Consider the following 26,865-nt stretch of genomic DNA (forward strand, 5'->3'; position numbering starts at 1 on the left):
CTATTCAGTTACTCTTTATTATCTCTTGGTGAAGAGCTGGAGCCCCCCCCCCCCCCCACAGGGCCCAGACTGTCACTGACTGCCATGCATTACTGTATAGATGCTGCAGGCTATGCACGCACCAAAAGTCTTCTTCCTTCGTCTATCCTGTTACAAATGTTGATCTTGCTGTCATCGTCCTTCCTGAAAACATAGAAAATAGGTGCAGGAGTAGGCCATTCGGCCCTTTGAGCCTGCACCGCCATTCAATATGATCATGGCTGATCATCCAACTCAGTATCCTGTACCTGCCTTCTCTCCATACCCCCTGATCCTGTTAGCCACAAGGGCCACCTCTAACTCCCTCTTAAATACAGCCAATGAACTGGCCTCAACTACCTTCTGCGGCAGAGAATTCCAGAGATTCACCACTCTCTGTGTGAAAAATGTTTTCCTCATCTCGGTCCTAAAAGATTTCCCCCTTATCCTTAAACTGTGACCCCTTGTTCTGGACTTCCCCAACATCGGGAACAATCTTCCTGCATCTAGCCTGTCCAACCCCTTAAGAATTTTGTAAGTTTCTATAAGATCCCCCCTCAATCTTCTAAATTCTAGCGAGTACAAACTGAATCTATCCAGTCTTTCTTCATATGAAAGTCCTGACATCCCAGGAATCAGTCTGGTGAACCTTCTCTGTACTGCCTCTATGGCAAGAATGTCTTTCCTCAGATTAGGAGACCAAAACTGTACGCAATACTCCAGGTGTGGTCTCTGTACCAAGACCCTGTACAAAAGGCCCTGTACAAAAGGACGCAAGCTTCCGGCAATAATCAGTGGGAGCCATCACTCGTCGCAATAGATGTTGCTGGTAGCATAATTAGCTCAGGATACTTCGTTTCCAGCCCCGTGACGTGGACGCTTCTACTGTGGGGCCGGCACCAAAAGTGACTCCACCAGTGTCAGCTGATGTGTGACTTTTGGCAGCAATTCATTTATCAGATAGCTTTATGGTTGAGAAAGAGGTGATTTTGCCCATTATGTTTATGCCAGCTCATGTTGAGTCATAGGGTGATACAGTGTGGAAACAGGCCCTTCGGCCCAACTTGCCCACATTGGCCAACATGTCCCAGATATAAATATGTGAAGACAAATGTAGGTCCCTTACAGTCAGACACAGGTGAGGTTATAATGGGGGGGGGGGGGGGGGGGGGGTAGGGGAAGAATGGCTAATCAGTACTTTGGTTCTGTCTTCACTAAGGAAAGAACCAATCTCCCAGGAATACTAGGGGACCGAGGATCTAGTGGGAGGGTGGAACTGAAGGGAATACATATTAGTTAGGAAACGGTGTTAGGTAAACTGTTGGGACTGAAGGCAGATAAATCCCCAGGGCCTGATGGTCTGCATCCCAGAGTACTCAAGGAGGTGGCCCTAGAAATCGTCGATGCATTGGTGATCATTTTCTAATGTTCTATAGTCTGGATTAGTTCCTGTGGTCTGGAGGGTAGCCTATGCAACTCCACTTTTTAAGAAAGGAGGGAGAGAGAAAACGGGGAATTATAGACCAGTTAGCCTGACATCGGTAGTGAGGAAGATGCTGGAGTCGGTTATTAAAGATGTAATAGCAGTGCATTTGGAAAGCAGTGACAAGATCTCTCAAAGTTCGCATGGATTTATGGGGAAATAATGCTTGACTAATCTTCTGGAATTTTTTGAGGATGTAACAAGTAAAATGGACAAGGGAGAGCAGTGGATGTGGTGTATCTGGACTTCCAAAAAAACCTTTGACAAGGTCCCATATAAGAGATTAATGTGCAAAAATAAGCACATGGTATTGGGGGTAGGGTATTGACATGGAATTTGAGGAAGGACAATCTTGCTATTGAGGGTCTGCAGCATAGGTTCACCATGTTAATTCCAAGGATGGCGGGACTGACATACGATAAAAGAATGGATTGACTGGGCTTTTATTCATGGGAATTTAGAATGAGGAAATCTTGTAGAAACATATAAAATTGTTAAGGGATAGGCTAGATGCAGGGAAAATGTTCCCGATGTTGGGGGAGTCCAGAACCAGGGGGTCACAGTTTAAGAATAAGGGGTAGGCCATTTAGGACCGAGATGAGGAGAAACATTTTCACCCAGAGAGTTGTGTATCTGTGGAATTCTCTGCCATAGAAGACGGCGGAGGCCAATTCACTGGACGTTTTCAAGTGAGAGTTAGATATAGCTTGGGGCTAACGGAATTGAGGGATATGGGGAGAAAGCAGGAACGGGGTACTGATTTTGGATGATTAGCCATGATCATATTGAATGGGCTACTCCTGCACCTATTTTCTATGTTTTGATCTATATCCCTCCAAACCTGTCCTCTCCATGCACCTGTCTATAACTGTTTCTTAAATGTTGGGATAGTCCCTGCCGCAACTATCTCCTCTGGCAGCTTGTTCCATGGTCCCACCACCCTATGTGTGGAAAAGTTACCCCTCAGATTCCTATTAAATCTTTTTCTCTTCACCGAAAACGTATGTTGTCTGGTCCTCTATTCACTGACTCTGGGCAAGAGACTGTGCATCCACATGATCTATTCCTCATGATTTTATACACCTCAATAGGATCACCCCTCATCCTCCTGCGCTCCAAGGAATAGAGTCTCAGCATGCTCGCTGTACTGGAACGGTTCTTGCAACTGGGGCAATCAGCAGATGATGTGGCTGTTAACTCTGCACATCCCTTGAGCACCAAATATGCAGTGGAGGGAGTGTCGTAGGGAGTGTGGTGGATTTCACTGCTGATGTTCTGAAGAAGGGTATTTGCTGCCTGGACCAGCCCTGCAGGTACTGAGCAATCCTCGGCAGAGCCTGTGTCCAGATGTTGTCTCTTTAGACTTTAGAGAGACAGCGCTGAAACAGGCCCAGCCACTGAGTCCGTTCTGACCAGTGATCACCCCCGTACACTAGCGCTATCCCACACACTTGGGACAGTTTGCAATTTTACCTAAACCAATTAACCTACAAACCTTGGTTTAATGTAGTTTAGAGATACAGCGCGGATACAGGCCCTTCAGCCCATCGAGTCCACGCTGACCAGCAATCCCCACAAATTAACACAATCCTACACACTAGGGACAATTTACAATGTTACCAAACCAATTAACCTACAAACCTGTACGTCTTTGAAATGTAGGAGGAAACCCACACCCTCTCCACATGCGCACAGTTATCAAACTTGTGACATTGTATCCTTGCCTTCTAAGCCCAGCTCTTGATAGTGACCTTCAAAGCTGTCTGTCCCACTGCCTTTTAAGTTTGTGCCCAGAGGCTCATGCACAGTAAAACTCTATCCTAGTGTGGCAGGATATCTGTTTCATGCTACAACTGGTAATTCTTTTCAAGTAATGCCAAACTGCTTTCCACTGTTGCTGAATCTAAGCCAGAATTTGAAGATTTTATAATTGTGGAGATTGTTTAAAGGCAGAAGTTGCGTGGCACTGCGGGGATGCTGGAAGGACTCTGCCCGTCGAGTGGCATCTGTGGAAAGAGAAACCAGTCAATATTTCTGCCCGACTACCTTTCACTAGAAGCTAGAATAGATGTTGATTACATTAACTCTTAAAAACATGTTTTACTGCTCAGCAAACAAATGGGTTGAGGTGGAATATGGTGATGAGAGCATACAGCAGGTTTCAGCCTTGACCAACCTGAGAGGGATTCATAATTTGTAGATTTCTAACCTGAACCACTTGACATTTTTCCAGATTAAGGCACTGATTGGTGAATGGTACTGAAATTAAATTGGCGGAAAGAGCTGCACATCCGATAATAATTGCTATGGTGTGTTATTTAATCTTAGAAGTCCTAGCAAGTGGTCTTTGCTGAGTTTTATTATATAGCTTTAGAGTCAGACTGCAGGGAAACAGCCGGAAATTGGCTCAATCTGACCAAGATGCCCCATCTAAACTAGCCCCACCCTGCCTGCCTGCCTTTGATCCATATCCCTCTTAACCTTTCCGATCCATGTATCTATCCAAATGCCTTTCAGATTTTGTTATAGTACCTGCCTCAACCATCTCCTCTGGCAGCTTGTTCCATAGACACACAACCCTCTGTGTATGATTGCAAGTTGTGTTGATATTCGGGTTTGGAAACTGAGAATTTGTGTCTACTATATATATTTTTTTAAAGTCACCCCCTCCTTATCACTTCCACAATTGCTTGACGGTCGGAGGCTCTAGTTTGGGTATTCAATCAGTGAGTTCTTTGTTCTAGTGCAGTGGCGCAGAGGTGGAATTGCTGCCTTACAGTGCCAGAGACCTGGGTTCGATCCTGACTACGGGTGTTATTTGTATGGAATTTGTACGTTCTACCTGTGGACACGTGGGTTTTCCCCAGGTGCTCTGGTTTCCTCCCACATTCAAAAATGTTTGTTTTGTAGATTAATTGGCTTCTGTAAATTGTCCCTAGTGTATAGGATAGAACTAGTGTAGGGGTGATCTCTGGACGGTATGGGCCGAAGGGCCGAAGGGCCGAAGGTCCTGTTTCCATGCTGTATCTCTAAACTAAACATATTGAGTACATCCTGAGATATGCTTTAATATACAGTGAACAGGAATACTGGTTTACACTGCCTAATGTCCTTAAGACACTCTCTCAAGATATGTCCCAAATAATTTGTGGGCAAGTTTGGGGATGGGATCGAGGCAGCTTCTTGTCGTGGGTGTGTAAGTGGTATTAGCTGCAGGGAGCAGTTGGGCACCCTGGATATTGGATATATTTGGATTGTTTTCTTAGGAAATATTGAAGGTTGCAGGAAGACCTGATCAAAGTATATAAAATTATGAGAGGTGGTTGAGGCAGATGGATTAGTGGCACATAAAGGACTTTTGGATAGGCATATGGATATGTAGGGATATGGGTTATGTGCAGGAGATGAATGATGGTCTCGGCCTCTTGTTCGGCATGGCCATTGCGTGGTGAAGGGCCTGTTCTTGTGCTGTACTGTTCTATGTTGAATGTAAGTGGAACTCGCTTGTTGCGGAGGTGTCGGTTGATCTAAGGAAGCCTTTTGAGCACAGCCGTTCAATCAAGGGAACATGGCGATTGTGGTATGAAAGTTAAATGATCAATCACAACCAAATTAATGAACAGACTATTTTCTCCAACTGGCAGGAGGGGCTCTCCTACCAAACCAATTGAAGTGGGAAACAAAATTAAATTGCAGATTTCCTTGTCTCTGTATTTTTTAAAGATTGCGTGTATGCTGCGAAGGACGACCACAGAAAGAATATGCAGAAAATAAAAGTTTTTTTTAAAATATGTTGTTGGCTGTGTTACAAATATAACTTTCTCTCCTTTAACTCACTCAAATGCAAGTTTTTATACTTGTACCTATTTGAGATCTGGAGTTTGCTGGCAAGGCCAGCATTTATTTCCTATATCAAGTTGTCCATTTGGTAGTGTTGAGCTGCCTTTTTGCAGTACCAATGTCTTGAACACATTGCTGGTCAGTGGGAAATGCCAAGGTTTAGACCCAGCGACAGTGGAAACTGGGGTGACGTATTTCCAAGACTGTGTGTATGCAGTTTGGAGGGGTTCCCATGTACCCTGTTACCATTATCCTTGGAGGTGGAGGCTGTGGATTTGGGAGGTGCTGATGGAGTTACCTGTATTTTGTAGATGGTGCTCACTGCAGCTAGTGTGATAGTGGAAGGAGTTTAGCAGGGTCAATAAGTGCAAAGCAAGTAGGCTGCTCTGGGGACTGGATGATGTTGGTCTTCTTCGGTGTGTTGGTGCAGACCCTATTCTCCCAACAGCTCTACAGGCTTCTTTGTAGTGCTGACGAAGGGCCTCCAACCTGAAACGACAACTGTTTCCCTTCCTGCAGATACAGCCTGACCTGTGAGTATTTCCTACATTCTCTGTTTTTGTTTTGACCACTCCCCTTCTTATGAGGATGGTGCTTTCTAACCTGAGAGAGAAGCACAGAAGTGAATGAGCTGCTTGTTTAAACTCCAATCAATGTCTGTTAAGGCAAACATGTAAACAAAATGAAATGACTTGCTCTGGTTCGCACAGCACCGTCTAATTGTGTCTAATCTGATTGCTTCTGAATTTAGGAGGCATTCCAAGCTGCGAAAATGGCATTCCGACAGTTCAAACTCCGAGTACGCAAAACATTATCGCCTTCGCATCGTGGGCCAGAGTCGCTGGATGACACTGTGATTGATTACATCATTCGCAACCTGGACCTCTATGACGTCCAGTCTAGCATTAATGTATGTATCCATGAAGCACGTGTCAATGTTACAGTAGGTTCCAGTTTTTGCTGCTGATTCCATTAATTATATGTGCACCATTTTTTGAGTGGGACAAATTAGTTTAGCTGAATCATTTATGCCAACAATATACTGGAACTGGAGAAAGCTCTCAGTATTTCTGAACCTTTTGCACTCAATTTATGTTTAATATAATATTAGAATTTGTGCAGATTAAAACCTCTTCAGGATTTGCAGAAGCACCCACCTGTGCCTGCAAAGCTGATCTTCTCACACCAGCGCAATAAAAACGTTAAAATGATTAATGAGCAAAAACTAGGATGGAAGTAATAGTTCTTTTGTGTACATTAAATGTGCATGCACAACCATTGATTTGTCTGGCTTTGTCCCACCCCTACCTCTCTTCCAGCTTTCTCTGCACCCTCACCCCCACCCCCACAATCCGTCTGTAGAAGAGTCCTGATACAAAGCATTACCTACCCATGTCCTCCAGAGGTGTTGACCCACCGAGTTACTCCAGCATTTTGTGTTGTACACAATGACTTCAGTATTTTAAAAGATGTTAATTGGCCCATTAGGAAAGCGAGGTTAACGTATTGGACGCATTATCAATTTGCATACAACACCACGGGCGACGCAGTGGCACCAGCAGCAGAGTTGCTGTCTTACAGCGCCAGAGACCTAGATTCAATCCTGACTATGGGTGCTGTCAGTACGGAGTTTGTACGTTCTCCCTGTGACCGCATGAGTTTTCTCTGGGTGCTCTGGTCTCCTCCCACATTCCAAAGACGTACAGGTTTGTAGGCCAATTGGCTTCTGTAAATTGTCCCTAGTGTGTAGGATAGAACTAGTGTACGTGTCGGTGTGGACTCGATGGGCTGAAGGGCCTGTTTCCACGTTGTATCTCTAAAAATAAAACTGGTGATAGCAACGTTTAGTGGACCAGAAACTGATGCCATTGACGGTCCACTAAAGGTGTGCTTTGTCCATGACTCTTTTGACGTGGACCTGCTGTTCAAAATTGATCCCTGAGGTGTCTGGGTTACTGGCCAGTCACACGTTTGTAGCTCCTGGAATAGGAAATTCATCTTGAAAATGTGGTTGGGAAGGTGATTGGTGCTTGAACAAGGTCTTGAGTCATGTTCATGCTGGAATGTCTGCTGTCAGATTGTCAGTGGGTGGGATTCAGCACTGCGTTACAGAATGGATGCCCGAGGAGAGCAGGTATATTCAATACCTGGGTCAGATCCCTGGTGCTACATTGATACTCCAATATAAAACATTGTTCCAGGAGTGACCAGCACCTGATGCTACATGGAATAACATGCTCTAATTTGCTGGTGGTAGGAATTCTTGCTTCTCCTGAGCAAGATGGAGTGCTGTAGGAGGGACAAACGGAACACAGTTCCCATCTGCATTATATTGTCTGGGGTACCTCTTCCATTTTAATTGGGCTCCCAGCTCCACATGGTGAGACACTTGGGCCCCAACATTTGGTGCCATAATAAAAGAGATGCTTGTTCCCCATACTTAAATAATAAACTCACCATCTTGCATAACTATTCTCTCCCATACATTGAAGTGAGATTAGAATCAGAGCGAGGGTTTTTAATGTATAACATGAGAATACAATATAACCACATGCACACTTCATTGTCACCATTTATAAAACCACATTAGCTTTGTTTTATGATAATCATAGTCAGGACTAAATGCTGGCAGTTTACCAACATTAAACTAAGATTCTTTCCTTGTCCTGAATAACATTTAGGTATTGGGGCATGCACTCTATTTTAACTTGTTAAGTAAAGTTTTCAATTTTAACTCATCTTTGAAATAGTGAATGTCCTTTCTCTAGCAGCATGCTCTCAACATTTCTAAAATTACATATTAGCCAATGTCTCTGACTGATCTGTGATCGGATGATGATGTGATATCAGGGGCGATTGATTTGTCAGGTGATTTATGGGACTTTTCTGGCGGATGGGACATATTTTGCTGCAGGATCGGTCATTAAAAAGAGCAACTTGTGTTTCAACAGGATGTGATCCGTAGCATTAGCGTTCATCCAAAGATCTCCATCCCAATCGAAGTTGACTTTATATTGATCAGCAGTTTTATCCGTGAAATTTGTCGCGTGGCCTTTGCCATGCAGACACTGGATCCCCCACTTGACATCGCCTTCACTGCCGATGGTGAACTCTTCAATGACAATAAGTAAGAGTGCCTTCAATTGTATCACAACAACAAACTGCATTTATGAAGCATCTGTAACATAGCAAAACATCCAAAGGCGGCTGATGGGGTGCATTGTTGAATGGAAAACTCCAGGTGGGGCTCGTGTAGATGGGCAAGTTGGGCGGAAGGGCCTGTTTCTACGCTGTATGACCTTATGACCCTAAATACTTGTTCAGAGGTAGAGTATAAGAAGTACCATGAAGGTGTCGAGAGTTGTGGCGAGGTTGGGAATAGGATACTTGAACTTGGTGATAAGATTTGAAAACCAGACCAGTCATGGAACCATTAAAAACAGTGATGAAGAAGAGTTCAGATTTAGTAGCAAGATGGTTATTGTTTGTACTAGAGATGGTTTTCTTCTTGCGAATGAACCATAAACCAATGAATAGTTAGATCTCAAGCCAGGTGTTGAGCAGCCAGGTTGTTGCCTCTGCGTCAATGTCTGCCAGCTCTATTTGGTGGGTGGTAGAGCGGGCACCCAGAGATGACATGGTTGGCTGTCTGTTGTTCTGCTCCGCATTCACAGGCTGGGCTCTGGCGGAGTCCCCATCTCCACATGCTGGCATTGAAACGCCCAACTCCAGTACAAAGTCTGTTGAGCTTCACCCATGCTCTTCTGGGGAGTTCGGACCCTGGACAGCTTTTATCTGGTGAAGATATGTAGCTGTGTAATAGAGATGAGGTTGCCTTCCACTCCTGTGGCCACTTGGTGGCTACTAGAGATGGTTGAAGATATTGGAAAGGGTTAAGGCTATTTGAAAAGAATAGTTTGAAAACGGAGACAATAATTCACTTGGAATAATTCACAATGAGTGAGAGAGACTTGATGTGAGTTCAGACATTGGATCATCTGAAATGTTGCTGTCCAAATTTCTGGATCGTAGAATGAGTGGGGGTTTTATGAGATTTAATGATACTACCAGGTCTAGCAGTGTCAAAGGCATAGATGAAGGTTTCTCCAGCAAATGGCAGTATTAATGGGGTAGGTGAGCGGACCAGATCCATTCATTCATTCATTAGCGACGCAGTGGTGCTGGTTTGTGACGGGCACGGTGACGGACGCACCACACATCTCTGTCCAGAGCTTTGTTTGAATCAAAGGAGATATCAAGGGAATAAAGTGCCAGGGTCAGTTGGGGCAGATGCTGATGAGAGGGAGGAATAGGATACTCGGGGACACAACTGGCGATGATCATCAATGTTCAGTGAGGACATTTCTGCTCATCCAGTAGTCAAGAGTTTAATGATGTTGGTGTTGTACGGCTGCAACTCTACTGCTGCGACACCCACCGTGTCACCAACTTATTATCAACTTTATTTTCAAGGTTGCTTATAGGTTTCACATCTTAGTAACATATTTCCAAATTATGGTCCAAAATGCAGTATTTATTCCCACAATCACCAGCATGCAATGACAGCCAAGTGTATAATTAAAACTAGATCCGGCTAGAAGTGCACAAATTAACAAAGCCAAAAAGCAACGGTCAGCAAATCTCAAGGCTGCCACAACTCAGCACGGTGGTGCAGCGGTAGAGTTGCTGCCTTACAGCGCCAGGGACCCGGGTTCGATCCTGACTCCAGGTGTTTGTCTGCGCAGAGTTTGTACATTCTCCCAGTGACTGCGTGGGTTTTCTCCGGGTGCTCTGGTCACCTCCCACATTCCAAAGACGTACAGGTTTGTAGGTTAATTGGCTTCTATAAATTTTAAATTGTCCCCTAGTGTGTAGGATACTGTTAGTGTAGGGGGATGGCTGGTTGGTTGGAGCAGACTCTGTGGGCGGCCTGTTTCCGTGCTGCATCTTTAAACTACAAAAAAAAACTAAACTAAATTCTGACATTGATTTGCTGAGGTGTGCTTTGGAAACCCATTTATATTATGGCCTGTTTCTGTAGTGAACACTCGGTCTGTTTCTGTCAGGCCATCTGTCTACACCAGTGTTTGTGCTCCATAGCAATCTCTACCCACGCAGTCTTTTTTTGTCTCACCCTGTCAGCACATTCTCCCATTCCTTTCTTCTTCGTGTGTTTATTGAGTTGCTCTTAAGTGCCCACTTGTGGTGGCAACAGGAATAGGTCACTCAGCTTGAACCGGTATTGACCTCATCTTATGTCCATATACTTCGAAATGGTCTCTGGCTACACCTATGCCTCGTTGAAACCTAGCAATGTCAAAATGAAAATGATTGAACAAAGACTCTTCTCCTGAATTCCACACTGAGTACTGGTGCACTAAGCATTAGTTTAGTTTCTTGTCATGTGTAGCAAAGTACAGGGAAAAGCATTTGTTGCATGCTAACCAGTCAGGGGAAAGGCAATACATGCTTACAACCAAGCCATCCACAAGGTACAGATATGTGATAAAGGGAATAGCTTTTAGTGCAAGGTGAAGTCCAGTTTGAAAATAGTCTGAGGTTTATATTCATGTTTGGTGCTGTTCTTCCTGCAACTATTATCATGCCTCTGGATTAACAATTTTCCCTCCCCTCCTTTCCAGGTATCGCCGCAGCTACGACTCTGACTTCACTGCTCCCCTGGTGGTTTATCACACCTGGCCAGCCCTGGTAGAAAATGGCATTGTCATTGTCAAGGGAGAGGCATTCACAAAGAGAGGAGCTCTGGTAAGCAGGATAGTTGCTTGATGATGAACGGCTGAGTGTGGGCTACACCATGACTCCCATCCCTCCATGCCCTTGTCGCTCTCTACCTCTATCCTACTCCCTCACGCTGACTCTCCAGGATCTCCGCTCTCGTCCCCAGAGCTGACCACTTCACACCATTCATTTCCTTTGCTCCAATGTTAGACACTGTGCTTTCACCTCCTAGAAACATAGATAATAGGTGCAGGAGGAGGCCATTCAGCCCTTTGAGCCGGCATCGCCATTCAATAAGATCATGGCTGGTCATCCAAAATCAGTACCCCGTTCCTGCTTTCTCCTCAAATCCCTTGATTCCATTAGCCCTAAGAGATATGCCTAACCCTATCTCTTGAACACATCCTGGGTCCTAAGCTGCAGAATTCTCTCCCTAAACCCGTCTGCCATGCTCTCCTTTTACTGTGGAACATTATATCTCTGAACACTTGTCCTATCATCCCCTATCGTCCTATCATACGTGGGGCAGCAGGAACTTTTCCCGTGAATTTCTCCAGTGAATGGCCTGGAATATTTTATTGCATTAAGAGGACTAAAGGTCATTGTTGCAGCCTCTGTCTGAATTGAGACTGCCGACTTTTTAATGTATATGACTTGTTCAGTTTAAGATGATTTAAAACGTTTCATTTCCTGAGAATATCCAGCAAACAGACAATGCAAGTGACATGTTAGCTTGAATCTCTAGTCTGAGATGACCCAAATTGATAATTGGTTAATCATCAGTGATCTCAAATGGGTAACTTTGTAGATAACAACATCTGGAATGATATTTTGGGTAAGCCACATCTGCTGCTATCTTGTTCCTCATTAACTCCATATTTTTCCATTATCTTGGTAGCAAGTAACAGGATTCAATTATTACTGCTTGCTTTGTAAATAAATTAAACCTGATGGTTATTTGCTTCACAGTCGTGATCTGATCTTAAAGAACAGATGTGAACTTTGTGTGCAGTACATTTATATAATAATAATAAAATTGGCTTTTTATAAATGTGTTACCTTCTGCTGTAACTTAGCAAGCCTGGTGTGGGCTGAGTATTCCTCATCTTTAATGCAATATACTGGGACCTTGCAACTGCTCTCAGCAATTTCGGCTGATCTGAAAGAATAGTCACCGTTATTTCAGAGGATCTGATGAAGAATTCAATAGGCTTTCATACTATTAGTTTAGTTTAGCGATACAGTGTGGAAACAGGCCCTTCAGCCCACTGAGTCCGCACCGACCACAATCACCTGTACACTCATTTTATCCCACGCACTGGGGACAATTTACAAAAGCCAATTAATCTACAAACCTGCACATCTTTGGAATGTGGGAGAATACCGGAGCACCCGGAGAAAACTCATGCGGTCACAGAGAGAATGTACTAACACTATATACGGACAGCACCCATAGTCAGGATTGAACCCGGGTCTCTGGTGCTGTAAGGCAGCAACTCTACCTCTGTGCTACTGTGCTGCCACTTGGTGGTCACAGAACGGAGATCTCACTTATTTAAAACAAATTCCACATGCATCATAAGTCCCACTGTGGCGACTTAATCCGCGAGTCAAGAAGAGTGCCTTCGTCATTCAAGCTTGAGGAAAACCGCGAGCTGGATCGACCAACCGTGCACACAAACACATCGCAAAGGCGGGGGCCAGGGAAAGCGGGGGAGCGCTGTCTGAAATTCACACCCGCGATGAACAGGAAGGTAAAAGACGGCTGCACAGTGTAGGGTAAGCCCTTTAGAGAGTGCGGGGGGAGGGGGGGGAAGAGAAGGGGAACTCCAATGAGCCAATCAAAATGCTCGGTCAGCGAAGGAGATTGTCTACGGCTGCCCTCGACTGCCTGTAACTAAATAGTGACCCCACTCCACTGCACTACGAGTCAAAAAGAACCAAGCCGACCAAATTTTACTCGCGGAAAATTTTTCAACATGCTGAAATGTTTTCCGCGAATTAGCTGAGGCAACGAGTATTCGGGAACTTCCCTCAGGCATGAAGGAGAGTTCCAGTGACCTCGTAGGACCTCGTGTCGACCATGCTGCGAGTTGGAGTCGAGGGCAAACTCGTCTAAAATTTAGTTACAGGCAGTCGAGGGCAGCCGTAGGCAATCTCCTTCGCTGACTGGGCATTTTGATTGGCTCATTGGAGTTTGCAGGACTAGGGAAAACCAGCCGGTAGGTAAAATGCCCGCTAAACTTTATTATACTTCTTAAAAGTGTCCCCACTCCTTCTTTTCTCCCCTCCCCCTCCCCTCTCCCCTTCTTAACTTGCAGATTAGGTCGCCGCAGTGGGACAGCCCCTTTACTGAGTATAAGACAGGAGGAGGGTGTGGTATACTTCAGCCTTGCTTCTCTGACCTGTCAGGATTTCAGTGCCATTGATGTTCTTTCTTGTCGAGGGGCTTGTTCTCCGATACTGCAGAATGATGGAATTATTTGAAACGTATGGCAAGCGTTTCTCTTTCTGTGTGGTAATTCTTTTGTACTTTATTGATTCAGTGGGCACCAAGTAAGAGCCAAAGCAGAAGCATCAGTCCTGTCCGTTCCCGTTCCATCAGTCCCGCCCGCGGTCTGGTAGGTAACTTTTTTTTGTCATTGAAAGGTGAACAGGCTCTTTGACCCATCAAGTCCACACTGACCATCGATCACCCACCACATTCACCCACTTCCCTCCCTACATATTAGGGGCAATTCTACAGAGGCCAATTAACCTACAAACCCATGTATGTGGGAGGAGACCGGAGCACCCGGAGAAAACCCACACAGTCACAGGGAGAAAGTGCAAAGTCCACACAGACAGCACCCGAGGTCAGGATCGAACCCGGGTCTCTGGCGCTGTGCGGCAGCAGCTCTACTGGCTGTGCCATTGTATAGCCCCTACCATGAAGACAGGTTGACCTGGGGGGTACATAGAAACATAGAAAATAGGTGCAGGTGTAGGCTATTCGGCCCTTCGAGCCTGCACCGCCATTCAATATGATCATGGCTGATCATCCAACTCAGTATCCCGTACCTGCCTTCTCTCCATACCCTCTGATCCCTCTAGCCACAAGGGCCACATCTAACTCCCTTTTAAATATAGCCAATGAACTGGCCTCAACTACCTTCTGTGGCAGAGTTCCAGAGATTCACCACTCTCTGCATGAAAAATGTTTTTCTCATCTCGGTTCTAAAGGATTTCCCCCTTATCCTTAAACTGTGACCCCTTGTCCTGGACTACTCCAACATCGGGAACAATGTACCCCCCCCCCCCCCCCCCCCCCTCCTCCAATCTCCTAAATTCTAGTGAGTACAATCCGAGTCTATCCAGTCTTTCTTCATAAAAAAAGTCCTGACATACCAGGAATCAATCTACTTTGAAATGCAACCAGGTATACAACTTTAGATGCACAGGCTTTAACCAAAGCCAGATGTCAGTGTCGTACAGAATGGAAACAGACCCTTCAACCCAACTTGCCCATGCTGACCAAGATGCCCCGCTGCACTAGTTCTGCCTGCCTGTGGTTGGGTCATATTCCTCCAAACATTTCCTATCCACGTACATGTACCAATGTCTTTTAAATGCTGTTATTGTTCCTATCTCAACTACCTCCTCTGGCAACTTGTTCCATACACCCACCAACTTTGTTGTGAAAATGTTAGTGCGCGTGTGTGTGTGTGTGTGTGTGTCTTAAACCGTTTATTTTAATCTGTGCTTTTCCTACAGCAAATAAATGGTTTGCTCCAGTCGTTTTGACTGGATCTGTAAATCCTGCTGTATGCAGGATGTGAGTACAGATAAGGCAGTGACTTGCCATTGGCCTGGTCAGGCTGCTCTGCTCTGCTCCGCAAGGCAAGAACTAGTGAGACAAATTAAATGAACAACTTGCATCATGTCCCTGTGATATGTCAAGAAAGTCTTTTGTTGCCTTATCTGTGTTCGCTTCAACTCCATGTCAGTTCATTATCCAGCAATCTTGTGGCAACAAATGCAAACATTGCAGTAAAAAATCAACTTCTCAATTATTTACATTGAAGACGAGCTGACTCTGTTTGTGTAAGGCTTCCATTATCCAGTGGAGTTGCCTGGCATGCAAACTGCCCTCCTTTTAAAAGAGTTTATTCTTTTGTAAATTGGCTTTGAAGTAAATGGGAACTGCAAGGGACATATTATTTATTGCTTTTCATTCTCCACTTCTCTCTGCAATTGTTGTATATTCAATTCCTGTTAATAGTTTACAGCTTTTACTGCACAAGAGGGGAACTTGCCAATTAAAGATTTTAAACATACAAATCACCTCTAAGAAACACTGGACCAAGACATCCGCACATTGCCGACCACGTCTCAAATTGCTGCACAGCATCGTTACCAAGGAAGCAGTGATGAAACGGCAAAATTCAACAGTTCAATGAAATATGGAGCCTTACCAATGCTTGTGTATTCCACCAATGTAACGTCTCATAGCCTGGTATTCCCGTTGAATGCAGAACTCTGCACGTTTTTGAAAAATGAACTTGTGTGGCAAAGACCTACATAATCAGAACCACACTTGTTGAGCCCTCTGAATTGGGGATGGAATAGACATGGTGACACACATACATCGTTCCCTGAAAGTGATGTCCAGGGCGGCACAGCGACGCAGCTGGAAGAGGTCATAAGTTCATGTCATAAGTGATAGGAGCAGAATTAGGCCATTCGGCCCATCAAGTCTGCTCCGCCATTCAATCATGGCTGATCTATCTCTCCCTCCTAATCTCATTCTCCTGCCTTCTCCCCGTATCCTCTGACACCTGTAATAATCTAGAAACTACATATCTCTGCCTTAAAAATATTCATTGACGGCCTCCACAGCCTTCTGTGGCAAAGAATTCTACAGACTAAATAAATTCCTCCTCATTCCTTCCTAAAGGAACGTCCTGTAATTCTGAGGCTCTGACCTCTAGTCCTAGGCTCTCCCACTAATGGAAACATCCTCTCCACATCTGATCCATCCAAGCCTTTCACTATTCTGTATGTTTCAACGAGGTGCCCCCTCATTCTTCTAAACTCCAGCGAGTACAGGCCCAGTGTTGTCAAACGCTCGTCGTAGGTTAACCCACTCATACCTGGGATCATTCTTGTAATCCTTTTCTGGACCGTCTCCAGAGCCAGCACATCCTTCAACAAATGGTGCCCAAAATTGCTCACAATGCTCCAATACTCCTGAGCTGTGTGTGTGGAGATTGCAAGTTCTCCCTGTGATCACGTGTGTTTCCTCTGTTCCATCTTCTTCCCACATCCCAATGACCTATGGCTTTGTAGGTAAATTGGCCTCTGTGAACTGCATCTAGTATGCAGCGAATGGATGAGAAAGTAGGATAACATAGAATTAGTTTGATCGGGCGATCTATGGTCAGCATGTAGGCTGATCGGTCTGTCTCCATGCTTTATCTCTAAACTAAACGCAACAGGTAGTGAAGAAAGCATTTGGCTTCATCGGTCAGAGCATTGAGTACAAGAGTTGGGAGCATCATGTAACAACTGTTCAATTTAGTTTATTGTCACGTGTACCGAGGTAGTGAAAAGCTTTTTGTTGCATATTGTCATGTATGCCGAGGTACAGTGAAAAGCTTTTTGTTGCATGCTAACCAGTTGGCAGAAACATAATGCATGATTACAGTCGATCTATTTACAGTATAGATACATGATGAGGGAATAACGTTTAGTGCAAGGTAAAGCCAGCAAATACTGATCAAGGATAGTCCGAGAGTCATTAAAGAGGTAGATAATAGTTCAGCACTCCTCTTTGGTTGTGCTAGGATGATTCAGTTGCCTGATAACAGCTCGGAGCAGCTTGTTGATGAAACCTTACCAGGAATATTGTGTGCAGTTCTGAAAACCTTGCTATAGGAAGGATGCCATTAAGCTCTAAAGGGGTGCAGAAAAGATTCACAAGGATGTTACGGGGACTGGAAGGAGCAACTGGGTATGCTGGGAGCTAAAGCTGACCTGCCGGGCGTGAATAAAAACATGAAAGGCCGAGATAAGGTAAATGCTCAGTCTTTTTTTCAGGATAGAGGGAGTCTAAATTTAGGTTTAAGGTGAGAGGGCGAAGATTTAAATGAGACTTTAAAGTGCAGGTTTTTCACAGTGGTGGGTACATGGACCGAACTGCCAGAGGAAATGGTAGAGGTGGAATTACAATGTTTAGAAGATATTGAACAGGTAAATGAATAGAAAGGTTAGAGGGAAATGAGCCAAATGGAAATAAATGGCACTAGGTCAGGTTGACAACTTGGTCAGCAGTTGGGCTGAAGGGCCTGTTTCTGTGCTGTATGTCTATGAATCAATGAGTCAATAACTGTATGGATACCTGTTTCAGCGCTAGACTCATCTATATCAATATGGATGTAACATTAATAAAAGATTGGGTAAATGTGGTGTGATTGCCAAGTCAATATTTGGGAGACAGCGACTAAGGTCATTTGTAAGTTGAGTATAGGGGGGAAAAAACAGTAACCCCAGGGTAATCAGACATTGTTGTCTCTTAAGAACACAGGCCGCTAGTTTCACCATGGTTGGCTATTGAATTTGACAAGCAATCGCTTTTATTATCACGGGCAATGATAGGTACTCTGTTAAACAACGCAACATACAGCCTTTACTATTTTTGGCTTGCTGTAATAAAAATAAACTTAAAGCTATTAAAAGGACCACTATTTTCTAAAATCCTGCAGGGAGAAATATATTTGTTATTGCAAGTCTGGAACTCTCTAGGCCCTAACCCCTTTTCCCCATTGACACAAATGTTTTTAGAGATACAGCATGGAAACAGGCCCTTATGCCCACTGAGACTGGATGACTTTTGAACACCCGTTCACACTAGTTCTATGTTATTCCACTTTCTCATCTACTCTCTATACACTGGGGGCAATTACAAAGAGCCGTATTTACCGACAAACCCGCACGTCTTTGTGATGTGGGAAGAAACTGGAGAACCCAGAGAAAACGCACACGGTCACAGGGAGAACGTGCAAACTCCACACAGACAGTACCCGGATTGAACCCAGGCTGTGAGGCAGCAGCTGTGCCACCAAATCTAACATATAACACACGATTTTCTATAAGTCGAGGTTTCTGAGAAGCACAGCTATTGTATTATAGCAGAATTACCTAAATGCTTCTTGCATTTTTTTTTTTTAGCCATTTCCCATCTCAATTGTTTCACTAGATTGTGAACTGATATTTTTATGCCTTGTGTTTTCCAGTCATCTCGGAGTCGAAGCCCATCCCCCCTCAGGCGGAGCATCAGTCCCAGTGAGTGGAAAACATTTTTAATGTAACAATCTGGAATGATTTAGAGGTTTATTCACAAATATCCAATGTAACCATCAAAGTAGTGAAAGCCTCCGGCAGTAGGCTAGTTAATGTGCTAGCATTAAAACTCCTTTGCATATTACTTTAATAACGGCTCTGGCCACAATGAGCTGTCACCGGCCCACTTGTTACAGTGGGTGGAAAAGGCCAAAGGCTGTTGTACGGCCAGGTCAACCAGTGATGGCCCCCTGTAGCAATATCCTACCCGTTCAGATGTTGGCACTGTATTTGGAAGATCATGTGAATAAACATTGGGCACCTGAATAATAATAAGTGGTCGCCAATATTTATCAAACCCCAGAGGCGGCACGGTGGCATAACGGTAGAGCTACTGGTCTGCAGCGCCAGAGACACGGGTGCGATCCTGACTACGAGTGCTTGTCTGTACGGAGTTTGTACGTTCTCCCCATGGCTTTTCTCCGAGATCTTTGGTTTCCTAACACACTCTGAAGTTTAACGGGTTACAGGTTAACGGGTGGGCGGCGCGACCGACGTCGCAGCGGCCTCTGCAGTCTGTCTGTCTTTTTTTTATTTTTTTGTCCCGTTGAGGGTATAGTTTGTAGTGGGTTTTTAAATGTGTATGTGTGGGGGGTGGGGGGTGGGTGGGGGAAACTTTTAAATCTCTTCCCTGCACGGGGACCCAACCTTTTCCCTGTCGGGTCTCCGTTGTCGTTGGGGCCTAGCACCGTGGAGCGGCCTCCAACCGGAACGAGCTGGGGGCTCGGGTCACAGAGCCTGCGGAGCTGCGGACCTACCATCATGGAGCTGGCCGGCTTCGGAGCGTGGAGAGCTGTAGCTGCTGCGACCCGACTCCGGATGATGGTGACACCGGGAGCTCACTGGTCCCTGGTGGGAGACTGCTTTGCGGGGCACCGGCAACGGCGACTTCTCCCGCCCGAATTGCGGGGTTGAAAGTGACCTGGAGCGGGGCCTTACACCGCCTGGCGCGGCTTTAAATGGCCGCGGACTTGCTAGCGTCCGCGGGGGGCTTTGACTTTGACATCGGGAGAAGAATGGAGAGTAGGGGAGAGACAAGACTTTGCCTTCCATCACAGTGAGGAGGAGATTCACTGTGATGGATGTTTGTGTAAATTGTGTTGGTGTGTGTCCTGGCTCTTTTCTTGTATGACTGCAGAAACCAAATTTCGTTTGAACCTCATGTGAGGTTCGAATGACAAATAAATGGTATTGTATTGTAAGACGTAGAGGTTTGTAGGTAAATTGGCTTGGCATAAATGTAAATTATCCCTAGTGAGTGTGGGATAGTGTTAGTGTGTGTGCTTCGCTGGTGCAGACTTGGTGGGCTGAAGGGCCTGTTTCCGCACTGTATCTAGAACTAAAACAAAAAAAACCATGCTGCTGCCTTAATTCTGGCTGATATTCGGACACATAATCGTGTCTCAAATGCCAGAGGCAGTCAAGTTAACATAAAGTGGCCACTAACCCGTTTAGGGTGCTCGATCAAGAATATTGGCGCCAAAGGATGTCTTCTGGTCAGAGAATGCGTTGTGACCTCACCTACCCCATTTGAGTAATAATAAATTTTATTTATGGGTGCCTTTCAAGAGTCTCAAGGACACCTGTTGGAGTACTGTTGGAGGTACCAATATCACGCCCATTTTCTCATATTGTTTTAGCGTGTGTGCCTACATCAACTGATCAACACAAGGTCGCCTGAATATAACTTCTTTAGCAAATGTTATCCCATTCGCTATGCCTTTCAGCCATGCATGTGCTGGCGTGACATTGCCATTCAGTGTAACCGATGTGGTTGAAATGGATGCAAGATAAAGTTCCAACCTCTACATTGCAGCATGTATGAAAGCAGAGATCTTGAGTCTGAAATAAAGTTTATTATTACCACTTAATTCGCATTTTTGGCTGACTGTTTATCATGTCATGACTGCAGCCAAATTTAAAGCATTTTAAGATGAACAAAGCTTGGTGCTATGGCTATAAAAGCAACTTCCATCCATTGTTAAATGTTTGGTAAAAAATAATGAAACACCTAACTTGGATTGGAAAGTGCAATAATTTAACACACTCCTCTCACTGATGTATAGAACTCTTACTTGGCAACCATTTAAAATTTAATTTTGTCATATTCTGGAGGATAATCCGACCCACATAAATGTAGGAATTATTGGGAAAACACGGAGCCCTCCCTGAATAAATTAACGCTTGATATTTTTTTTCATCTTATCTAGGACGCTGAAGAACTAAAGTTGAAGAGTTAAGAGGTTGATCGACTTCTGAAAACTACCTGAATAATGCCAAAATAAGTTTAGTGGCCAGAAGCAAATATGTATGAAAAATCCATGTTTTTCAATCTTCAGGGAAACCATTGTTGTTTGATTTTGTTATTAACAGGTGTTGCTTAATTGTTACAACATTTTAAATACATTAATTGTGCTGCATCATCATAACTCATCATACGTCGAACCCCTAGTCTGCAGGTACACAAATCCTCCAAGGTGCCAGAACACATTTATAAGGGAGCTACATCTGTGCATAGGATATTTATCATTGTAAATGGCGTCATTGAATATTGAATCAGCTGAAGTGCAATTCTGAACACTAGACTTTGGGAAGAACATCAAGAACCTGGTGAGGGTGCAGAGGAGGTTTATCGATGATGCTGGAGTGGAATGCTAAGAAGACGAATTGTTCTTTTTACAGGAAATGAATAGAGGTAGTTGAAAATTATTATGTGTGTTGATAGAGAGCAGAGTTGACAGAATTTTCCACACCACTGGTTGATAAATGTACACTGGTCATTGATTTAAAGCAATTGGCAAAAAGACTAGATGTGAAATTACAATTTTTTAAATTTTATTATTTTTTAATTTTTTAATTTTTTTATTTTTTACCCCTTCATCGAGGATGATCAGTCATTCTCTGCTGGACGATATGGTGGAATCAAATTCCATTGTAATGTTCCAAGGTAATTGGATATGCTCTTGAAGAGAACCAATTTGCAGGGCAATCGGGAGCATGATAATAAATTGGGTATTTCATTTAAGCCACCAGCTTTTTCTGAGAGGCTAAAAGGCCTCTTTCCCTGCTGTAAAATTATAAATATGATTGTGTTAAAAATCATGTGTGATTATAAAAATCATTGATTGGTTATGGCCAAAGCTGCAATGTTTCTGCAGGTGTTGTGATCGCAAAATACATTGATAACTATTGAAAGAATTTAACTAAGATTAAAACAATTGGGGCGGTACGGTGGCGCAGCGGTAGAGTTGCTGCCTTACAGTGCCAGGGACCCGGGTTTGATCCTGACTAAGGGTGCTGTCTGTACGGAGTCTGTACGTTCTCCATGTGATCTGTGTGGGTTTTCTTCGAGATCTTCTGTTTACTCCCACACTCAAAGGGCGTACAAGTTTGTAGGTTAATTGGTTTGGTATAAATGAAGAGTGTCCCTAGTGTGTGTAGGTTAGAGTTAATGTGCGGGGATCGCTGGTCTGCACGGACTCCAAGCGCCTGCTACATCTAATGTAGGCTGTATTAAGAAAACTGTCATGGTTTTATAACCTATGGGGTTGGAACAGTGGCGCAATGGTAGATCTGCTGTCTCACTGCTCCAGTGACCCTGGTTCGATCCTGACTGTGGGTGCTGTCTGTATGGAGTTTGCACGTTCTTCCTATGACCGCATGGGTTTTCTCCGTGTTCTCTGGTTTCCTGCCACATTCCAAAGATGTGCAGGCTTGAAGGTTAATTGACATCTGTAAATTGTCCCTAGGGGGTAGTATAGAACTAGTGTATGGGTGATCATTGGTCGGCGTGGACAGAGGGGCCTGTTTCCATGCTGCAACTCTAACTAAACGAAACATCGGAATTGTCTGCTGTTGACCCTCAGATTGCGATAAAAGTGTGATACGAGGCTGTATGTGAGTGCTACATGCATGTGTAGCATCAACATATTTATCATTTTGAAAGCTTTATCATCTTTATTCTGCACAATAGTATTTTTAATCATAGAAAATCAAAACAGTCTAACAACTGCAAATAGAAATCCTACCATCATTTATGATTAATTAATATAGGCGAATGTAGGAACCACAGTCACGTTTTTCTTCAGCTGTTCACTCGTTTGTTTTTTTTTTCCCCTGTAGTCTATGTATATATTAAATTCTTTGGTAAAATAGACCTGTTCCACACAGTGCCCTCTTATTTATATCTGTGAACTGAGTTCAACTGCAGCTGCAGCAGATGGGTCAATAATTTCCTTTGCCCTTTGGCTCTGTGGGTCTTTAATCAAATTAATTACTTCTGGATTAAGTTTGAAGCAACAAATTAGCCACACAAAAAAAGACAAGAAAAACTGACGCTTAAAAAAAGAAAATGAATCGCACCACAATCAAATAATCGCAGATGTTTAAAGTCTGCAATAAAAACAGGAAATGCTGGAAACACTCGGCTGGTCAGGCGGCATCCGTGGAAAGATAAACGCAGTTAACTTTTCAAGTCAAAGGGCCTTAAAGTTTCCAGCATTTTCGGTTGTTATTGCAGGATGGAAGGAGCTTAGGCTTGCAGCTGACCGGTGCTCATAGCTGACTGAGTGCTCGACATGAGAAAGCACCCATCCCACTGCACGCGCCCCCTTTATCTTGAAGAGCATAATCTTTGAAAGGAACATGGCATCAGGAAAACAAAACTTTGACTTTTCAAAAGATGTAAAACACATCAGTTTTATCGCTCATGTCCTAATGACTGCAAAATATAATGTACATAGAAAAATTTGCTCTGCATTTGTTGTACTGTTATGCTGAATTGTTCAGACTTTCAACAGCCAAAAGGTCTGCAAGGACAGCTAAGACCACCTGCAACTGTGGCCTCACACAGATCAGATACTTGAAAGCTCACACTAAACCTGGAGGTTTCCCTTTTGGTCTTTATGGACTGCTCCTGACAAAGTCCTTTGTACCTCTTGGATGTTGCCGCTTGCCAGCTATGCTTATAAAATGCACAATAGACATATTCTTTTTAATTTGGGCTCGGTACTTTCAAAGAGAAATTTTGCTTTTTTTTTTTACCCTCAGGGAAGGGAAGGAGATAATGTTATTAATTGCTGCTTCGGTGTTGCCACTTGATTTCCCCAAAATATTAAACAAATATTAGCCACAGTGATCCATGTAACAAATTATTTTAGATATTTTGTACCTAGCAGGGTTCCTTAGCGGATGCACAAGATTTCATTCTTGTGGTAGTCAAAGCTGTTGTGCTTATTTTACAAAGAGAGAAGTGACCATTTCAAATTACAGTACTGTATTCACTGTTTATGGCTAACTTTTGAAAATGGTACTAAACATTCATGGAGTGTGCTTTTAAAAAACATTTTTAATGATTTAGATACTTATTTTATACTTTTAATGAATTGACACAATAATTTATAGTTTGCAATGGAATTGTATGCATTGTGTCCCATGACATAATGTTGTGCAATTATTCAGTTGAATATTGTACGTCATGTAATGTGTTTGGAAAACATAAATAAATTCTTCCATTTTTAAGTCTTTACATTGTGCTTGATATTGAAAGATTCAAAAATATATTAATTAGTTGCATTTATAGAACACCGAGGTCATGTATTGACCAATCGAATAAGGTTTCTGAATTATATGATAAACATAATGATAAGGTGATTTTGGTTTGTGGTGACTTAAATATTGATTTACTGAAATATAATGATCATACAAAATGACAGAATTTGTTAATATTATGTTTAGCTTGAGTTTCTATCAGTTAGACTATAAAGTAGACTATTAGTGACTAATATAAGTGATCATTTGCTTGTTTTTACAGTTGGAGATTAACAATGTCAAAATTAAGAACAAAGAGACAGAATAATTTGGTTAGAATAAAATCACCAGAGGCAATTGTAGCTTTTAAGACAGAACTCTTGAATTATGACTGGCAAGAAGTTTATGTAGATGATATTAATGAATCATATGAAGCATTTTTAGAGACATTCTTGACAATTTATGACACATTGTCCATTGAAAGAGTATAGACACAATTCCAAAAAGAGGGTGAAATCATGGTTAACAAAGGGGTTGGAAAAAGCTTGTAAAAAGGAAAATGGGCTTTATAGGGAATTTATTAAATGTCAAACAAAGGAAAAGGAGGACAAGTACAAAAAAATATAAAAACAGACTGACATTAATTATGAGATCACAAAAAAAGATTATTATGTTCAAATGTTGCAAAAACATAAAAATAATATTAAGGCTACTTGGAGTGTATTTAATGATTTAATTAAAAATAGTAGTAAAATGGATTTTCCAACATATTTTGTAAAAAAATGACAATTCAATCATTGAAAATACAGAGGACATTGCTAATGAGTTGAATGATTTCTTTGTTAATGTAGGCCCAAATTTGGCAAAGGAACAACCTTCCTGGAGATGAAAACATAAATTTTGATTTTGAATTTAACAACAGCAATTCAATGTTCCTTGTTTGTGAGTGATGTGTAGAAGTAGTCAGAAAGTTTAAGGATAAAAAATCAACTGATGGTAACACCATTGATATGTAACTTACAAAATAAGTAATTGATTGTGTCCTTGAGCCTTTTACCTATATATGCAAGAAATCCTTTCTAAAAGGTGTATTTTCCCACTAAAATGAAAATGGCTAAGGTGGTTCCAATCTATAAAAATGGTGACAAACATATTGTATTAAATTATGGACCTGTGTCTTTGCCACCTCAATTTTCTAAAATACTTGAAAAGCTATTTGTGAATAGACTTGATGACTTCATTGAGAAATATGAGTTATTAAGTGATCATCAATATGGGATTAGGAGTTATCGATCGACATCTTTAGTGGTGATGAATTTTGTAGAAATTATAGCAACAGTAATAGATAAGAAACTACACACTGGTTGTATTTATTGATTTACGTAAAACATTTGATACAATTGATCATTCCTTACTTTTGCAGAAATTGGAACGCTATGGTATAAGAGGTGTCACACAAAATTGGTTGGGAAGTTATTTAAGTAATAGGTTTCAAAATTAAAAATTAATAATACTGAATCACAGCTTAGAAGAATAACCTGTGGTATTCCACAAGCGATTACTGGGACCTAAGTTATTTATACTTTATTTAAATGATATTTGTAAAGTATCCAATACATTGAAGTTTGTTACGTTTGCGGATGATACAAATGGATTTTGTTCAGGGAATTATATAAAATAACTATTGAAAACAGCAGAAAGAGAATTGATAGTGCTAAAAAAATGGTTTGATATTAATAAATTATCCCTAAATTAAAATTACATTTTTTTATGGTGTTTGGTGGTGACAGGGTTAATTATGAAATAAAATTGAATTTAAATGAAATCGAAAGAGTATATCAAACAAAATTCCTGGGAGTGATTATAGATCATAAACTTTGTTGGAAGCCACATATAGAATACATCAAATGGAAATTATCTAAATCCATTGCTATTCTTTACAAAACAAAGGATCTGTTGAATAAGAAGTGTTTGTATATATTGTATTGCTCGCTTATAATGCAATATTTGTCATATTGTGTTGACGTTTGGGGAAATGTATATAAAACAAATATAGACCCTATAATTAAACCCCAGAAAATAACTATTAGAATAATACATAAAGCTTCTTTCCGTGAAACTACAAATCCATTATTCATAAAGTCCGGTACCTTAAAATGTTTGGATATTATGCATGTAAAGACATTAGAAATACTTTTCTGAGTTAGGAATAAAAGCCTTGCTGTTAGTATTCATTAAAAAAAAATTAAATAAAAATTAAGAGAAGGACATTATAATTTAAGAGGGTTGTGTATTTTTGAAACATGCAAAGTAAGAACCAATGTAAAATATAGATGTGTCTCAGTTTTGGGAGTCAAAATGTGGAACGGCTTAGTGATGAGTTGAAATTTTGTAGCTCTCTGTTGAGTTTCAAAAAAGCCTTAAAATATAAAATAATTAAGGATTATAATGTAAAATGATTAAAATGTAAAATAAGTAAAGATTACAATTGAGAGTAAATTTTATTTTTTCCTTTGTAATGCTGATATTCTGGGTAATCTTATGGATTGTATAGGATAGGCAAAAATAAGCTTTGTGGCTTCAGCCTATTCCTTTTTCGGTCATTGATTATGTGAACGTTGTGTGAAATGGATACAGTGTTGGTTCATATTCACACAGATTGTAAAGTTTTGTTCTTTTTAATGTATGACCGAAATAAACGATTCATTCATTCGTGCTTGAAAGTAATGAGAGTTTTGGGTTCACAATGATCTCAAATACTGGAATTTTGTGTAGAAGTGCTGGAGTAACTCAGCGGGTCAGGCAGCATCTCTGGAAGACATGGATAGGGGACTTTTGGGGTCCAGACCCTTCTTCAGACTGCTTTCAGGTTGAGA

At 42.3% G+C, this 26,865-nt stretch overlaps 1 protein-coding gene and 1 long non-coding RNA gene across 3 annotated transcripts in view; both read left to right on the forward strand.

Moving 5' to 3' along the window:
* The window catches only part of spata18 (spermatogenesis associated 18), a 50,460-nt gene extending 29,176 nt beyond the window's left edge, over positions 1–21,284 (forward strand). The window contains exons 8-13 of one of the 2 annotated variants that reach the window (XM_033028453.1): positions 6,093–6,251; positions 8,293–8,468; positions 10,984–11,107; positions 13,627–13,701; positions 18,355–18,403; positions 20,671–21,284. In XM_033028453.1, the coding sequence (XP_032884344.1) occupies positions 6,093–6,251; positions 8,293–8,468; positions 10,984–11,107; positions 13,627–13,701; positions 18,355–18,403; positions 20,671–20,678 (591 nt within the window). In that variant the 3' untranslated portion in view covers positions 20,679–21,284. The remainder of the gene's footprint in view (positions 1–6,092; positions 6,252–8,292; positions 8,469–10,983; positions 11,108–13,626; positions 13,702–18,354; positions 18,404–20,670) is intronic. The other variant, XM_033028461.1, reaches the window with a different exon arrangement.
* On the forward strand, positions 16,630–16,797 carry LOC116977739. The gene is made up of 2 exons (XR_004413294.1): positions 16,630–16,661; positions 16,704–16,797. It is a non-coding gene; the product is annotated as an uncharacterized LOC116977739 (long non-coding RNA).
* Positions 21,285–26,865: the final 5,581 nt, after the last annotated feature.

This window comes from Amblyraja radiata, chromosome 1 (assembly GCF_010909765.2).
Source record: "Amblyraja radiata isolate CabotCenter1 chromosome 1, sAmbRad1.1.pri, whole genome shotgun sequence".
Classification (NCBI taxonomy): Eukaryota; Metazoa; Chordata; class Chondrichthyes; order Rajiformes; family Rajidae; genus Amblyraja; species Amblyraja radiata.